The sequence below is a fragment of the Oncorhynchus gorbuscha genome, linkage group LG06 (genome assembly GCF_021184085.1).
Source record: "Oncorhynchus gorbuscha isolate QuinsamMale2020 ecotype Even-year linkage group LG06, OgorEven_v1.0, whole genome shotgun sequence".
NCBI lineage: Eukaryota > Metazoa > Chordata > Actinopteri > Salmoniformes > Salmonidae > Oncorhynchus > Oncorhynchus gorbuscha.
The window spans coordinates 31,039,074-31,056,063 of record NC_060178.1 but is presented as its reverse complement, the minus strand read 5'-3'; the positions used below and the strand labels follow the sequence as shown (position 1 = coordinate 31,056,063).

The 16,990-nt window shown below is 44.1% G+C and overlaps 1 protein-coding gene across 1 annotated transcript in view; it reads right to left on the bottom strand.

Annotated features, from left to right (window-relative positions):
• Window positions 1–182: 182 nt before the first annotated feature.
• The window catches only part of LOC124038662 (FYN-binding protein 1), a 35,220-nt gene continuing 18,412 nt past the window's right edge, over window positions 183–16,990 (bottom strand). The window contains exons 5-19 of the mRNA XM_046354764.1: window positions 14,098–14,259; window positions 13,385–13,742; window positions 13,123–13,235; window positions 12,757–12,782; window positions 12,367–12,573; window positions 11,700–11,859; window positions 10,569–10,751; window positions 10,049–10,127; window positions 7,735–7,763; window positions 7,496–7,565; window positions 7,317–7,388; window positions 2,108–2,130; window positions 1,880–1,910; window positions 1,524–1,626; window positions 183–1,411 (exon numbers count right to left, since the gene is read on the bottom strand). Coding sequence (XP_046210720.1) covers window positions 1,548–1,626; window positions 1,880–1,910; window positions 2,108–2,130; window positions 7,317–7,388; window positions 7,496–7,565; window positions 7,735–7,763; window positions 10,049–10,127; window positions 10,569–10,751; window positions 11,700–11,859; window positions 12,367–12,573; window positions 12,757–12,782; window positions 13,123–13,235; window positions 13,385–13,742; window positions 14,098–14,259 — 1,592 coding nt within the window. The 3' untranslated portion in view covers window positions 183–1,411; window positions 1,524–1,547. The remainder of the gene's footprint in view (window positions 1,412–1,523; window positions 1,627–1,879; window positions 1,911–2,107; window positions 2,131–7,316; window positions 7,389–7,495; window positions 7,566–7,734; window positions 7,764–10,048; window positions 10,128–10,568; window positions 10,752–11,699; window positions 11,860–12,366; window positions 12,574–12,756; window positions 12,783–13,122; window positions 13,236–13,384; window positions 13,743–14,097; window positions 14,260–16,990) is intronic.

Genomic DNA, 16,990 nt, shown 5'->3' with positions numbered 1-16,990 from the left:
CATGGCATGGTAGTAGGTGCCAGGCGTGTCAGTTTGTCAAGAACTGCAACGCTCCTGGGTTTTTCATGTCCAATAGTTTCCCATGTGTATCAAGAATGGTCCACCAGCCAACTTGACACAAGCATTGGAGTCATGGGCCAGCATCCCTGTGGAACGCTTTTGACACCTTGTAGAGTCCATGCCCCTACGAATTGAGGCTGTTCTGAGGACAAAGGGGTGGAACTCAATATTAGGAAGGTTCTTAATGTTTTGAACACTGTGTCTGACTATAGCTGCTACAAGGTCAGGGAGAAACTCTCCTTCCTGCTGCTACACTCATGCAATTACTCACAGCAATGACCCTATATTCTGTTATTTACACACACATACTACTTCAAGTAATACACACCCACTCTGTCAGTGTAAGGTGTACCTCTTTCCAAGGGTTAAGGTGTGTTGTCACCGTATCCAGACTTCTGGAACCAAAGTGTTCTTCTCTTCTGTCTGTGTGTGCGGAATGTACCTCTTCCCCTCCGTCTGAGGTGGGCTTTTCTGTGTTCTATGCATTGCATGGCGTTGCTGTTCTGATTTGCACTTTACTGAGTATTTATTGTCAAACACAATTAAACTGACCTATACACTAGACCACTGATTGAGTTGTGTTTTTTATTGAATCGCCAGATCACAACCAGCAGAGCTGGTAGCTAAATGAACGGGACTTCAACTAAAGGTTACATCATCAAATTACTTCCCTCTCTCTCTAATACTTAATGGGAAATACACAGGGAATATAAACCAGACATCTCATACAGTATGGCAAGCATCCTTTTCCCTGTGTAGTGCACCACTTTTCACCAGAGCCCTATGTGGTTAACCCTGTGTCACTTAGGTCAAAGTTAGTGTACTACATGGGGAATAGGCTGTCATTTTAGACAGCGACAGTAGCTGGATACAGACTGTTGAATTGTCATCTAGCCAAACACAAACACCTGTAAACAAACATTACACTATGCATGGTATCCCATAATAGTCTTTGTATAAAACTATTGAAGAGTTAGTATAAACAGAACTGCTCTCTTTGTATCCTTCACCTCATCCTCCATAACCCTGGATGGACATCAGAACAAGAGATTCAATCTGAAACCCTATAGCGTTATTGGCATTTTAAAGATCATTTCCAATTGAGTCGACATTGCAGCATTTATCTTGAATGAGGTCTCCGCAAAGACGGTAACATTGCCTTCGTCTGCATTGTTGACTAGAGCTCTCGGGTTGAATCCTGGCCTAAACAATATTATAACAGAGAAATAGTCCATCCAATTGCAGGTTGTCCAAACAACGATCCTCCATGTCTCCGTTACCTGAGTGATTGTCATGGAGATGACTGGCACTCGACAACATACCATGTTGCCGTTGTTCCTCTGCTCTCCAACTGCTCATAGAAGAGAGGACAGACGCAGACCTCATCAATGCTAGTAAATACTGGTATTGACAGACTGATCAATGATTCTTAATGGCTGACTAATGTAAAGTATCATTTTTACCTGTAGTTGGTAGTCTACTAAGTGTCATTGATTGTCGTCTGCAAACGGGCCAGGAGGAGAAAGAATCATGTCTGAAAGCTCCAAATCTGTTTCCACTTTCCATCTACATAGAAACACACACACACACACACACACACACACACACACACACACACACACACACACACACACACACACACACACACACACACACACACACACACACACACACACACACACACACACACACACACACACACACACACACACACACACACACACACACACACACACACAATGACATTCACAATCCAAGCCCAGAAAACTAGTTTGACAACAGATTACACAATGTGACATTTCTTTCCTCTCCTACTTACGGGTACACTGGTTCTTCTATCTCCACGGGGCCTGGCAAGTAAAAAAGGATAATGTTTTAAACGTAAAGGTATTTTTCCACACTAGTGTGTCAGATGTAGAAAGTGGATTCCTTTCAATTGAACTCAATAAATTCCAACAGCATTCTCTCAACCTTTATTGGCTGCTTTATTGGCTGCTGATGTGTGGAATGTGTAGTACACAGAATCCATACGTAGCTCTTCACTTACTGATTGGTTCAGGTTCTTCAGGTCTTCTCAAAGGGAGACAGTAGGTAAAGTGAGAGTTGGGGATTAGGGAGAGAGAGAGGGTAAAAGAGAGATGGAGGTTAAAAGAGATGGGGAGGGTAAAAGAGATGGAGAGGGTAAGAGAGATGGAGAGGTAAGAGAGATGGAGAGGATAAGAGAGATGGAGAGGATAAGAGAGATGGAGGGTAAAAGAGAGATGGAGGGTAAAAGAGAGATGGAGGGTAAAAGAGAGATGGAGGGTAAAAGAGAGATGGAGGGTAAAAGAGAGATGGAGAGGGTAAAAGAGATGGAGAGGTAAAAGAGATGGAGATGGAGGGGGAGAGATGGAGGGTAAAAGAGAGATGGAGGGTAAAAAGAGATGGAGAGGGTAAAAGAGAGATGGAGAGGATAAAAGAGAGATGGAGGATAAAAAGAGATGGAGGATAAAAAGAGAGATAAAAGAGAGATGGAGGGTAAAAGAGAGATGGAGAGGATAAAAGAGAGATGGAGGGTAAAAGAGAGATGGAGAGATGGAGGGTAAAAGAGAGATGGAGGGTAAAAGAGAGATGGAGAGGATAAAAGAGAGATGGAGAGGATAAAAGAGAGATGGAGAGGATAAAAGAGAGATGGAGAGGATAAAAGAGAGATGGAGGATAAAAGAGAGATGGAGGGTAAAAGAGAGATGGAGGGTAAAAGAGATGGAGGGTAAAAGAGAGATGGAGGATAAAAGAGAGATGGAGGGTAAAAGAAGATGGAGATGGAGAGGGTAAAAAAAGATGGAGAGGGTAAAAGAGAGATGGAGGGTAAAAGAGAGATGGGTAAAAAAGATGGAGATGGAGAAGGTAAAAAGAGATGGAGAGGGTAAAAAGAGATGGAGGATAAAAGAGAGATGGGAGGATAAAAGAGAGTTGGGGAGGAGAAGAAAGAGAGATGGAGGGTAAAAGAGAGTTGGGGAGGAGAAGAAAAAGAGAGATGGATGGAGGATAAAGAGAGAGATGGAGATGGAGAGGGTAAAAGAGAGATGGAGAGGATAAAAGAGAGGGATAAAAAAGAGAGATGGAGGGTAAAAGAGAGATGGAGAGGATAAAAGAGAGATGGAGGATAAAAAGAGATGGAGGATAGAAAAAGATGGAGAAAGAGAGTTGGGGAGGATAAATGGAGAGAGATGGGAGGGTAAAAGAGAGATGGAGAGGATAAAGAGATGGAGAGGATAAAAAAATGGAGAGATGGAGGAGGGTAAATGGAGAGAGATGAGATGGAGGGATAAAAGAGAGAGATGGAGTAAAAGAGGATGGAGAAAAGAGAGATGGAGAGGATAAAAGAGAGATGAGAGAGGGATAAAAGAGATGGGAGAGGATGAGATGGAGGATAAAAGAGAGATGGAGAGGGTAAAAGAGAGATGGAGAGGGTAAAAGAGAGATGGAGAGGGTAAAAGAGAGATGGAGGGTAAAAGAGAGATGGAGGATAAAAAGAGATGGAGGATAAAAGAGAGATGGAGGATAAAAGAGAGAAGATGGGCGGGTAAGAGAGATGGAGATGGAGGGTAAGAGAGATGGAGGGTAAAAGAAGATGGAGGGATGGAGGGTAAAAAAGAGATGGAGAGGATAAAAGAGAGATGGAGAGGATAAAAAGAGATGGAAGGATGAGAGATGGAGAGGGTAAAAGAGAGATGGAGGATAAAAGAGAGATGGAGGATAAAAGAGAGATGGAGGATAAAAGAGGATGGCGGATAAAAGAGAGATGGAGGGTAAAAGAGAGATGGAGAGGATAAAAGAGAGATGGAGGGTAAAAGAGAGATGGAGGATAAAAGAGAGATGGAGGGTAAAAGAGAGATGGAGAGATAAAAGAGAGATGGAGGGTAAAAGAGAGATGGAGGATAAAAGAGAGATGGAGAGTAAAAGAGAGATGGAGGATAAAAGAGAGATGGAGGGTAAAAGAGAGATGGAGAGGATAAAAGAGAGATGGAGAGGATAAAAGAGAGATGGAGAGGAGAGATGGGGAGAGATGGAGGATAAAAGAGAGATGGAGAGGGTAAAAAGAGATGGAGGGTAAAAGAGATGGAGGGTAAAAGAGAGATGGAGAGGGTAAAAGAGAGATGGAGGATAAAAGAGAGATGGAGATGGAGGGTAAAGAGAGATGGAGGGTAAAGAGAGATGGAGAGGGTAAAAGAGAGATGGAGAGGATAAAAGAGAGATGGAAAAGAGAGATGGAGATGGGGATAAAAAGATGGAGGATGGATGGAGGATAAAAGATGGAGGATGGAGAGGATAAAAAAGATGGAGGGTAAAAGAGAGATGGAGAGGATAAAAAGAGATGGATGGTAAAAGAGGATGGAGGATAAAAGAGAGATGGAGGGTAAAAGAGAGATGGAGAGGATAAAAGAGAGAAAGAGAGATGGAGAGGATAAAAGAGAGATGGAGAGGATAAAAGAGAGATGGAGGATAAAAGAGAGATGGAGAGGGTAAAAGAGAGATGGAGGGTAAAAGAGATGGAGGGTAAAAGAGAGATGGAGAGGGGAGGAGATGGAGGATAAAAGAGAGATGGAAGGAGGATGGAGAGGGTAAAAAGAGATGGAGGGTAAAAGAGATGGAGAGGGTAAAAGAGAGATGGAGGGTAAAAGAGAGATGGAGGGGTAAAAAGAGATGGAGGATGGAGATGGAAGGTAAAAGAGAGATGGAGGATAAAAGAGAGATGGAGAGGATAAAAGAGAGTTGGGGAAAAGAAAAGAGAGATGGAGGGTAAAAGAGAGTTGGAGGGTAAAAGAGAGATGGAGATGGAGAGGGTAAAAGAGAGATGGGAGGGTAAAAAGAGAAATGGAGAGGGTAAAAGAGAGATGGAGAGGATAAAAGAGAGATGGAGATGGATAAAAGAGAGATGGAGAGGGTAAAAGAGAGATGGAGGGTAAAAGAGAGATGGAGAGGGTAAAAGAGAGATGGAGAGGGTAAAAGAGAGATGGAGAGAGATGGAGGGTAAAAGAGATGGGAGGAAGTAAAAGAGAGATGGGGAGGAGAAGAAAAAAGAGAGATGGGGGGAGGAAGAGAGAGATGGGGAGGAGAAGAAAGAGAGATGGGGAGGAGAAAAAGAGAGATGGAGAAGAAAACAAAACACAAGAGGTAAGCATCAAAGGATAAAAGAGAGATGGAGGGTAAAAGAGAGATGGAGAGGGTAAAAGAGAGATGGAGGGTAAAAGAGAGATGGAGAGGGTAAAAGAGAGATGGAGAGGGTAAAAGAGAGATGGAGAGGATAAAAGAGAGATGGAGAGGATAAAAGAGAGATGGAGGATAAAAGAGAGATGGAGGGATAAAAGAGATGGAGAGGATAAAAGAGAGATGGAGAGGGTAAAAGAGAGATGGAGGGTAAAAGAGAGATGGAGAGGGTAAAAGAGAGATGGAGAGGGTAAAAGAGAGATGGAGAGGGTAAAAGAGAGATGGAGAGGATAAAAGAGAGATGGAGAGGATAAAAGAGAGATGGAGGATAAAAGAGAGATGGAGGATAAAAGAGAGATGGGGAGGGTAAAAGAGATGGAGCGGGTAAGAGAGATGGAGAGGATAAGAGAGATGGAGAGGATAAGAGAGATGGAGGGTAAAAGAGAGATGGAGGGTAAAAGAGAGATGGAGAGGGTAAAAAGAGAGAGATGGAGATGGAGATAAAAGAGAGATGGAGATGGGATAAAAGAGAGATGGAGAGGATAAAAGAGAGATGGAGAGGGTAAAAGAGAGATGGAGAGGATAAAAGAGAGATGGAGGATAAAAGAGAGATGGAGGATAAAAGAGAGATGGCGGATAAAAGAGAGATGGAGGGTAAAAGAGAGATGGAGAGGATAAGAGAGATGGAGGGTAAAAGAGAGATGGAGGGTAAAAGAGAGATGGAGAGGGTAAAAGAGATGGAGAGGATAAAAGAGAGATGGAGATGGAGGGTAAAAGAGAGATGGAGAGGGTAAAAGAGAGATGGAGAGGATAAAAGAGAGATGGAGAGGGTAAAAGAGAGATGGAGGATAAAAGAGAGATGGAGGATAAAAGAGAGATGGAGGATAAAAGAGAGATGGCGGATAAAAGAGAGATGGAGGGTAAAAGAGAGATGGAGAGGATAAAAGAGAGATGGAGGGTAAAAGAGAGATGGAGGATAAAAGAGAGATGGAGGGTAAAAGAGAGATGGAGAGGATAAAAGAGAGATGGAGAGGATAAAAGAGAGATGGAGAGGATAAAAGAGAGATGGAGAGGATAAAAGAGAGATGGAGGATAAAAGAGAGATGGAGAGGGTAAAAGAGAGATGGAGGGTAAAAGAGATGGAGGGTAAAAGAGAGATGGAGAGGGTAAAAGAGAGATGGAGGATAAAAGAGAGATGGAAGGTAAAAGAGAGATGGAGAGGGTAAAAGAGAGATGGAGGGTAAAAGAGAGATGGAGAGGGTAAAAGAGAGATGGAGGGTAAAAGAGAGATGGAAGGTAAAAGAGAGATGGAGGATAAAAGAGAGATGGAGAGGATAAAAGAGAGTTGGGGAGGAGAAGAAAGAGAGATGGAGGGTAAAAGAGGGTTGGGGAGGAGAAGAAAGAGAGAGATGGGGAGGAGAAGAAAGAGAGAGATGGAGAGGGTAAAAGAGAGATGGAGAGGGTAAAAGAGAAATGGAGAGGGTAAAAGAGAGATGGAGAGGATAAAAGAGAGATGGAGAGGATAAAAGAGAGATGGAGGGTAAAAGAGAGATGGAAGTAAAAGAGAGATGGAGGATAAAAGAGAAATGGAGAGGGTAAAAGAGAAATGGAGGGTAAAAGAGAGATGGAGGGTAAAAGAGAGTTGGAGAGGGTAAAAGAGAAATGGAGAGGGTAAAAGAGAGATGGAGAGGATAAAAGAGTGGAGAGGATAAAAGAGAGATGGAGGGTAAAAGAGAGATGGAGAGGGTAAAAGAGAGATGGAGGGTAAAAGAGAGATGGAGAGGGTAAAAGAGAGATGGAGAGGGTAAAAGAGAGTTGGGGAGGAGAAGAAAGAGAGATGGAGGGTAAAAGAGAGTTGGGGAGGAGAAGAAAGAGAGAGATGGGGAGGAGAAGAAAGAGAGAGATGGGGAGGAGAAGAGAGAGATGGGGAGGAGAAGAAAGAGAGATGGGGAGGAGAAGAAAGAGAGATGGAGAAGAAAACAAAACACAAGAGGTAAGCATCAAAGGAAACATTCATTCACCTTTATCTTCATCTGTGTGTGTGTGTGCAATTATACTGTATGTACCTCCTGATGGGTTCCTCTACAACAGGTTTGTGGAAGAAAGTGGCCAGCTTCTGAAGTGCTTCATGTTTCACCCTGCAGAACAGACAGACATCAGACGGGAGAAATGCTAGCTAATGGATAGAATATTGTTAATACTATTAAAATCCTTGTCTTATTATCTGTGTGTGTGCATGACTCACTGCATATCCATTCCATCTATGTTGGCGTAATTCTGTGTTTGTTGGTGGTGGACGCTAAGCTCTCTGCTTCCTGGAGGAAGTAAACACACACACACAATAATGCAAACAATAACAGATGTAATCAGCCAAAGGTATTTTAGGTATTTAAAACAGGGAAGAAAAGATAAGCAGAACATGCAGGAAGCTGAGGTCAGTCATGGCTCATTGATCGATCATTGAAACCTAGTGGCTTGACTCACCCGTCTTGGAGATTGTTTGGATGTGGCCACTGCAGAAGAGAATAGTGATGTCATGCAGATTCAAAGTTCCTGACATCAAAGGACAATAGTCCCCACTGTGAAAGCCTTCACCATAACACTCCCCTGGGCCCCGATTCGGACCAGAGTTAAGCACGTAAAGTGAACCTGATTCCTTTTTATGAGCTTTTCTCTATTCTATTCTGACCTTAAACATACTTTTTAAAAATGTTTTACACATTTATTTAACTAGGCAAGTCAGTTGAAAACACATTCTTCTTTACAATGATGGCCTACTTAAGCATGAGAATAGCATGCAAATTCACCCTTTTTCATTTCAGGTGGAGCTCTAATAAATGAAGGCGTGGCAGAGGGAGGGGTGTCTACAGATACACTGTATTCTGACCTGGATTTAATTCCCTCATAATTCCGCCACCTTTACGCTCGAGGAAAACATGAATTAAGCTCGGTGCGAATCTGCCGGTTAAAGGTGGAGAACACATCTACTTTATTTCTTCAAATAGAAATAACAGCATTCTCCATGTATACATTGATGAGCTGGGTAAATGAGCAATCCGTTTGGAGAAGGGAATTTTAAATATGCATAGCAATTGTCTTCGATGATTATTCCTTATGGTCCCTGGAGACAAATGTGACAAATGTGAAACAGTATTTTTATTATTATTCCAAATTTTCATTGTTTGCCTTCAGAATTTGCATGGATGAAATGTGGAGATCCAAGCTATGTGTTTCTGTAGGGCTGAACCTGCCGAGGTGATGGTATTCTTTCATTCATCCCTATATTCTCAACCTGTTCTCCCCATGTACAGTTCAAGTCAGAACTTTACATACACTTACTTAGGTTGGAGTCATTAAAACTCGTTTTTCAACCACTCCGCAAATGTATTGTTAATTAAAAAACGATAGTTTTGGCAAGTTGGTTAAGACAGCTACTTTGTCCATGACACAAGTAATATTTTCCAACAATTGATTACAGATTATTTCACTTATAATTCACTGTATCACAATTCCAGTGGGTCAGAAGTTTACATACACTGAGTTGACTGTGTCTTTTAAACAGCTTGGAAAATTCCAGAAAATGATGTCATGGCTTTCGAAGCTTCTGATAGGCTAATTGACATAATTTGAGTCAATTGGAGGTGTAGCTGTGGATGTATTTCAAGGCCTACCTTCAAACTCAGTGCCTCCTTGCTTGGCATCATGGGAAAATCAAAAGAGATCAGCCGAGGCGACAGAAAAAAAGATTGTAGACCTCCACAAGTCTGGTTCATCCTTGGGAGCAATTTTCAAATGCCTGAAGGTACCACGTTTATCTGTACAAACAATAGTACCCAAGTATAAACACCATGGGACCACGCAGCCGTCATACCGCTCAGGAAGAAGACACGTTCGCAAATGGGTCTTCCTTAATGGACAATGACCCAAAGCATACTTCCAAAGTTGTGGCAAAATGGTTTAAGGACAACGAAGTCAAGGTATTGGAGTGGCCATCACAAAGTCCTGAGCTCAATCCTATAGAAAATGTGTGTGCAGAACTGAAAAAGCGTGTGCAAGCAAGGAGGGCTACAAACCTGACTCAGTTACACCAGCTCTGTCAGGAGGAATGGGCCAAAATTCACCCAATTTATTGTGGGAAGCTTGTGGAAGGCTTCCCGAAATGTTTGACCCAAGTTAAACAATTTCAAGGCAATGCTACCAAATACTAGTTGAGTGTATGTAAATTTCTGACCCACTGGGAATGTGATGAAAGAAATAAAAGCTGAAAGAAATCATTCTCTCTACTATTATTCTGACATTTCACATTCTTAAAATAAAGTGGCGATCCTAACTGACCTAAGACAGGGAATTTTTACTAGGATTAAATGTCAGGAATTGTGAAAAACTGAGTTTAAATGTATTTGGCTAAGGTGTCTGTAAACTTCCGACTTCAACTGGATAAGTTATTGAGACTGTCGACGAAATTTGAATTAAAAGGTACACTGCAAAGGGATGGCTTAAGATAAATGTACTGAAAACCCAATTGAATGGAGACTCCATGAGAAACTCTGTTGGCCAGCAAGTGGGAGGGTTTTCAGCGTTTGAATGTAATGTATTCAGAGAGAGCAGGGTAGCCACACCTGCAGAGCGTATTAAGTGACTGAAAAAGTTACGTCTGAATATCAAATACTGAGAAGTGCGTAGGAAAGATGTCGATTCCTAAATCGGGACCGGGCCCCTGTTGAATAGTCCCAATGGTGAATAGTCCCCACATCTAAACATGCCTGTTCAAACAGTTAACATTGCAGTGTGCACTGACCTCTCTGTAGGATCTTCCTCCATGGGGTAGGAGAGCGGTTCATCGTCATCATTCGCCCACTCCTCACTGTCGTCTGTAACTGAGGGCGAACACACACAGTTTAACTTTTGACTGCAGTGTTTCTTGGTAGCGTTTAACAAATCTACATTGAAACAAAAGTATACACCTCACACACGTGGTTATGGGCTTAAAAACAAAACAGATGACACCTGTACCATGTCAGATATAAAGTGGAAATGTATTCAATTTTGAGTTTGCATCCAAAATGACACTTTATGTACATCTCAGAAGACTGAAATGTAACAAAATTGTTTGACATAGAAACACAAGATTTTCATCGGATTCTTTGAAATAATCTTTATTAATGATGAAAAATATGAATAACATTCCACCCATGAGGAAGCCAAAGAGGCTGCTTTGGTCATTGTCTGCGGGAAAGGGATACATGTCATTTGGATTCCACAATATGACTTGTGTGAACGTGAACTAAATGAATAACTGTGGACAGTGGAGTACTTACAGCTGCCTGCATCGTCCTGTAGTGGGTAGTGATTGGAAGTCCTGTTGCCCATCCTGGCCAGCTCTCCTCCCTGTTCTACCACAGTACTGCTGTCCTTATGGCTGATGGCACGAGAAGCCTTCTTCCCCAGCTTCAACATCTCCTTAATGTCCAGCTCCACCTGGCTCAGTGAGATGTACCCATCTATACACACACAGATAAAACATTAACTCCACCTGGCTCAGTGAGATGTACCCATCTATACACACATAGATAAAACATTAACTACACCTGCTATAACTGAGCTGTACCCATCTATACACACACAGATAAAACATTAACTCCACCTGGCTCAGTGAGATGTACCCATCTATACACACATAGATATAACACTAACTACACCTGCTATAACTGAGATGTACCCATCTATACACACACAGATAAAACATTAACTCCACCTGGCTCAGTGAGATGTACCCATCTATACACACATAGATATAACACTAACTACACCTGCTATAACTGAGATGTACCCATCTATACACACACAGATAAAACACTAACTACACCTGCTATTACTGAGATGTACCCATCTATACACACACAGATAGATATAACACTAACTACACTTGCTATAACTGAGATGTACCCATCTATACACACACAGATAAAACACTAACTACACCTGCTATAACTGAGATGTACCCATCTATACACACACAGAAAGTCGCTTTGGATAAAAGCGTCTGCTAAATGGCATATATTATTATTATAGATAAAACACTAACTACACCTGCTATTACTGAGATGTACCCATCTATACACACACAGACAGATATAACACTAACTACACCTGCTATAACTGAGATGTACCCATCTACACACACATAGATATAACACTAACTACACCTGCTATAACTGAGATGTACCCATCTATACACACAGATAGTTTGTAAACACACATACATGTTGAATCCACCTGCAAGGCTGTTTTCACATACAGTAGGTCTTCAAGTAATGACAACACAACAACCTGTCTGGAATCCCACAATCAAGCAACTACTGTAGATGTTGAACTATTTGCCTCATTTTATGCCCATCTGTATTTGTGTAGAGGTCAGAGGTCAGTGGTTAGGTCGGTGTGTAACTTACATGTATTAGTGCTGTCCCTGGCTAGCCATTTTCCTTTGGGGCAGTTTGTGGTCCGTATGATGCTGACGATGTCCCTATTCTTCACAGCCAGGTGGTCCTTACGTCCTTTAGATGCTACTGTCACTGTAGCCTGATAGATCGCCTCCTCCTGCCCTGTTATCTGCATGCACACACAGTGAAAATATCATCTCAGCGGTCCCATGCTGTATCGACTGTAGAGTGCGATGAATGCAATGTAAATCTGTGAATCCAGCTGGGCTTGACATTAATGTCCTACTCTGCTAGAGGGGCTGCTACTGTTGATATCACCCTGTGTATTAATCTGTGTTACTGAGCGCTGTAGTGTAGTGTGCACTGTGTGTACTAGCAACACTTGGGTTAGGGTTATATGATGTTTCCTATGAATCCCACTCCCTCTCTTGTCGTTAGTAATCAGACTTGAGATCCAACAGTGACTTCTGCGAAAATCGTTCATAGACGTCATTGGGAGTTTTGCTCAATAATGAAAGTTAACCATGTGAATACATCGCTCTAAGATAAGTGACGTTACTACCATGTAGCCATGATGTTCAGTTAATCTACCATCTTGAAGGAATGAAATCACACGGGTTTCTACTACCGAGAACACTATTCCGCTCTCCTCTCCTCTCCTCTAAGGGTTTCTCACCTTAAACTTCCTCATCTCATTGTCTTTCTTCTCTCTCTCTTTCTGCTCCTTCTTCTCTCTCTCTTTCTGCTCCTTCTTCTCTCTCTCTTTCTGCTCTTTCTTCTCCTTCTCCAGATGTTGTCTTTCTTTCTTCTTCATATCTTTCTCCTCTGGGTTTTCCGGAGCAGGCCTCTTGAAAGACCAGCCACCCCTGGATGTTCCTTTCGTCTGAAAACAATAGGAAGACGAGGGTCATGTCTGATAAGATCTTCACTGGGTGATTCGATCCCCACAGGATGGATGCAGAGAAGTGTCTGACAGATAGAGGAGCGTGTACTGTGTGTCACGCAGGCCTGGGTCAAACATGGGCAAATATTAAAGCTATCAACCAATCAAAAGAATCTTCCTTACCGGAGGCTGAGTCTCAATATATGGGTCTGTGAAAAGATAACCGGAAGATAAATAGTTAAGAAAACATGTTGACATCTGAAAACATATTTTATGTTAGTTCATCTTATTGCATGTGGTTATGGCTAAGATAAGATCAAGTCAATGAGAGCGGTAGCAATGCCAGTCTGTCTAGGGTCAATGGGAGAAAAGAGATAAACACACATATCAGCTTCACTGCTAGAGACACTGGCCTACATAACGTTGCATACAGTACACACACACTCAACATCTGACCTCATCTCACAGATTCACACCCACAGCTAGAAACTCTCATGCTGGTGGGTGGTAATCTGAGTGAGAACTTCATGTAAGGTTCCCGTGTCTTACTCTTTGGTTCCTTCTTCTTCTTGGTGGGTTGACCCTTGACCTTCTGTTTGGCTGAGGGCATGTCTTCGTTGGCTTTGCCACAGCTCTCAGAGGTGCCGTCTTCTGTCTCGGCTCTGGAGGGGTGGGGGTGTGGAGCGGTCAGTCAGGGACAAGAACATGACATAGAACACTATTCTAGTAGAGAACGGGAGCTGGGTGTGTTCTTTTTAAGGAAAGAATGGGGTACGTTTGAGAGAGAGTAAGAGTTAGCTGGTTGTGTTACCCTGCCTCTGGCTGGGGGTCCTGGCTGGAAGGGGAGGCAGGGACAGTTTCTTGGATAAACTCCACCCGAACCCCCAATGGAACCCCGACGACCGATTCTGATTCTGGAACTCTGTGGTCCTCGAATTCTGGAAGCCCCTCCCCCTCTTCCAGAATCTCCTGCTTTAGAAGCACTGTCTCTGGAATGTTGTCGCCATATTCTCCATTCCCCCATTCGGACCCCTCTATCTCCACCAAGTCTGCAGGCTGGATTTCTAGGGCTTCCAATTTCAGAAGCTCCGACCCTACATCCTCAAACTCGGGAACGTCGAGAGCAGGACCGGCTACGGAGAACTCTAGAGGAGCAGGAATCTCCCCAGCTGAAAAGAGAGACAGATGGTTACCCAACATGAAGAACCATACACTGATAACTACTCTATCCTTTCTCTTTTAGTTTCCCAGTTTATTAGTGTGTGTGTGTGTGTGTGTGTGTGTGTGTGTGTGTGTGTGTGTGTGTGTGTGTGTGTGTGTGTGTGTGTGTGTGTGTGTGTGTGTGTGTGTGTGTGTGTGTGTGTGTGTGTGTGTGTGTGTGTGTGTGTGTGTGTGTGTGTGTGTGTGTGAGATATGTTTGTCTGTGTGCAATGTAATGTGGTTTGCTACTGTGGTTTGTGAACACTGCTGTGGAGCTCTTTAGTGACAGAACAAGTCCAGTGTGAGGAGGTGGGTAGGATGTACCATGGGCGGGCAGGTTCATGGAGGGGAGTCGGAGGGGTTTCCCTTGCAGGGGTCGCAGGGTGGAGGCCTCCGGAAGGCACCTCCTCGAGAGAGGAGGGGGTGCCTCCAACAGGTCTGGTATCACGTCCCCTGCTATCCTCTCCAACACAGGAAACGCCGGCCCTAAAGAGAGAGAAAGAGAAAAAGGTTCAATATAATGCTTGGGCATGTATACCATATATACAGTATACCAGGGTATTTTGACAGTATGAAGCTTGGGCTGTGTGTGCTATGCCGCTGCTTAAAACTACAAGTTAAAGATGTGCCAATTAAATGATCTCCAGCGCAGGGCTCCTGGGTCGTCAATAGTTACCACAGCCAGTCATAAACCCTGCCTATTTCTACACTGTAAAATGTGATGTTAAACCTTGCTAGCAAGTGGCTAGCTTGCAAGATCAAACTTCTTGGTTACAGCAAAGACAATCAATATCCTCCTGGATCAAGATCCCTGCTGCCTAAATTTGTTCTATGCTTCATTTTTTAAAATTATAATAATATTCTTTTAGCATTTGGAAAGAAATAGAGCCCCTTGTGTGTACTGCTGGTAACACTGTATACCCTGGTATGGTACAGGAACGGTATGAAGGTATGACAATGTGGATACAGCCCAAACCTATTCAATACTAAGAAAGATAAAGCAGTGAAAACGACAGTGTGTAGGTTGTTGTTTTGTTGTAGTGCAACGCCGTGAAGCGAGAGTCTGAGTGGTTGAACTGGCCTGTTCACTAGGTCAGCCGGGAGGAACACTACATTCCTCAAATTAAAACAATGTAATCATCACCAACAAGAGAGTTAGAACACAAGACATTGGCAGCAGCACCCAGTCATGCTAACTTTGACAGAAACACTGCCCCATAGTGACACACCAAAGATAGTTTAAATACCTCTCTTTCTCCGTCCTACTCTTCCCTTCCCCTCACCTATGCTCTACTCTCCCCCTTCTCCTCCTCACCTACGCCCTACTCTCCCCCTTCTCCTCCTCACCTACGCCCTACTCTCCCCCTTCTCCTCCTCACCCCCTTCTCCACCTCACCTACGCCCTACTCTCCCCCTTCTCCTCCTCACCTACGCCCTACTCTCCCCCTTCTCCTCCTCACCTACGCCCTACTCTCCCCCTTCTCCTCCTCACCTACGCCCCCTACTCTCCCCCTTCTCCTCCTCACCTACGCCCTACTCTCCCCCTTCTCCTCCTCACCTACGCCCTACTCTCCCCTTCTCCTCCTCACCTACGCCCTACTCTCCCCCTTCTCCTCCTCACCTACGCCCTACTCTCCCCCTTCTCCTCCTCACCTACGCCCTACTCTCCCCCTTCTCCTCCTCACCTACGCCCTACTCTCCCCCTTCTCCTCCTCACCTACGCCCTACTCTGCCCCTTCTCCTCCTCACCTATGCCCTACTCTGCCCCTTCTCCTCCTCACCTACGCCCTACTCTCCCCTTCTCCTCCTCACCTACGCCCTACTCTGCCCCTTCTCCTCCTCACCTACGCCCTACTCTCCCCTTCTCCTCCTCACCTACGCCCTACTCTGCCCCTTCTCCTCCTCACCTACGCCCTACTCTCCCCTTCTCCTCCTCACCTACGCCCTACTCTGCCCCTTCTCCTCCTCACCTATGCCCTACTCTCCCCTTCTCCTCCTCACCTACGCCCTACTCTGCCCTTCTCCTCCTCACCTACGCCCTACTCTCCCCTTCTCCTCCTCACCTACGCCCTACTCTGCCCCTTCTCCTCCTCACCTACGCCCTACTCTGCCCCTTCTCCTCCTCACCTACGCCCTACTCTCCCCTTCTCCTCCTCACCTACGCCCTACTCTCCCATTTTCCTCCTCACCTACGCCCTACTCTCCCATTTTCCTCCTCACCTATGCCCTACTCTCCCACTCTCTTCCTCCCCCTTTCCTCCTCCTCCTCACTTCCCCACAGGGTTGGGGAGTAACTTATTTAATGTAATCAGTTAAATGTAATCTCATGTTTTTAAAACTAACTGTAATCAGTTATGTCACCAGTTCAAATATTGTAATCAGATTACAGATACTTTTGAAAAACTCAGGAAGTATGTTTGCGAAAAAAGAAATCATGACATTCAATTCAGCATTGAAAAAAGGCACAAGTTTTAAGTTTTTGTCATGCTGGTGAAAGAGGACCCAAAAGCGACTTGGCGAAAACAGAGTCTTTAATCCAGTAAAGTAAATACAATCAAAAAAACACAACTTTCACTCGAAATGACGAGGACAAACTGGAGACTCGATCTTGAACAGCAGGTGAACAACAGGTTGCCTCGGGAAGGCACTTGAACCAGACAGACTCAGACACCTGCTCACCACGCAGCATCTGAGGAAAACACGACACGACAGGGCGATACACAAACACAGCACGGTGAATTCTAGACAAGGAACCGACAGGGCAGAAACGAATAACAAGGGGAGAAATAGGGACTCTAATCAGGGAAAAGGATCGGGAACAGGTGTGGGAAGGCTAAATGATGATTAGGGGAATAGGAACAGCTGGGAGCAGGAACGGAACGATAGAGAGAAGAGAGAGCGAGAGAGTGAGAGAGGGAGGGGGAGAGAGAGGGATAGAAAGAGGGAAAGAACCTAATAAGACCAGCAGAGGGAAACGAATAGAATGGGGAGCACAGGGACAAGACATGATAATAAATGACAAAACATGACAGTACCCCCACTCACCGAGCGCCTCCTGGCGCACTCGAGGAGGAATCCTGGCGGCAACGGAGGAAATCATCAATGAGTGAACGGTCCAGCACGTCCCGAGACGGAACCCAACTCCTCTCCTCAGGACCGTAACCCTCCCAATCCACTAAGTATTGGTGACCCCGTCCCCGAGAACGCATGTCCATGA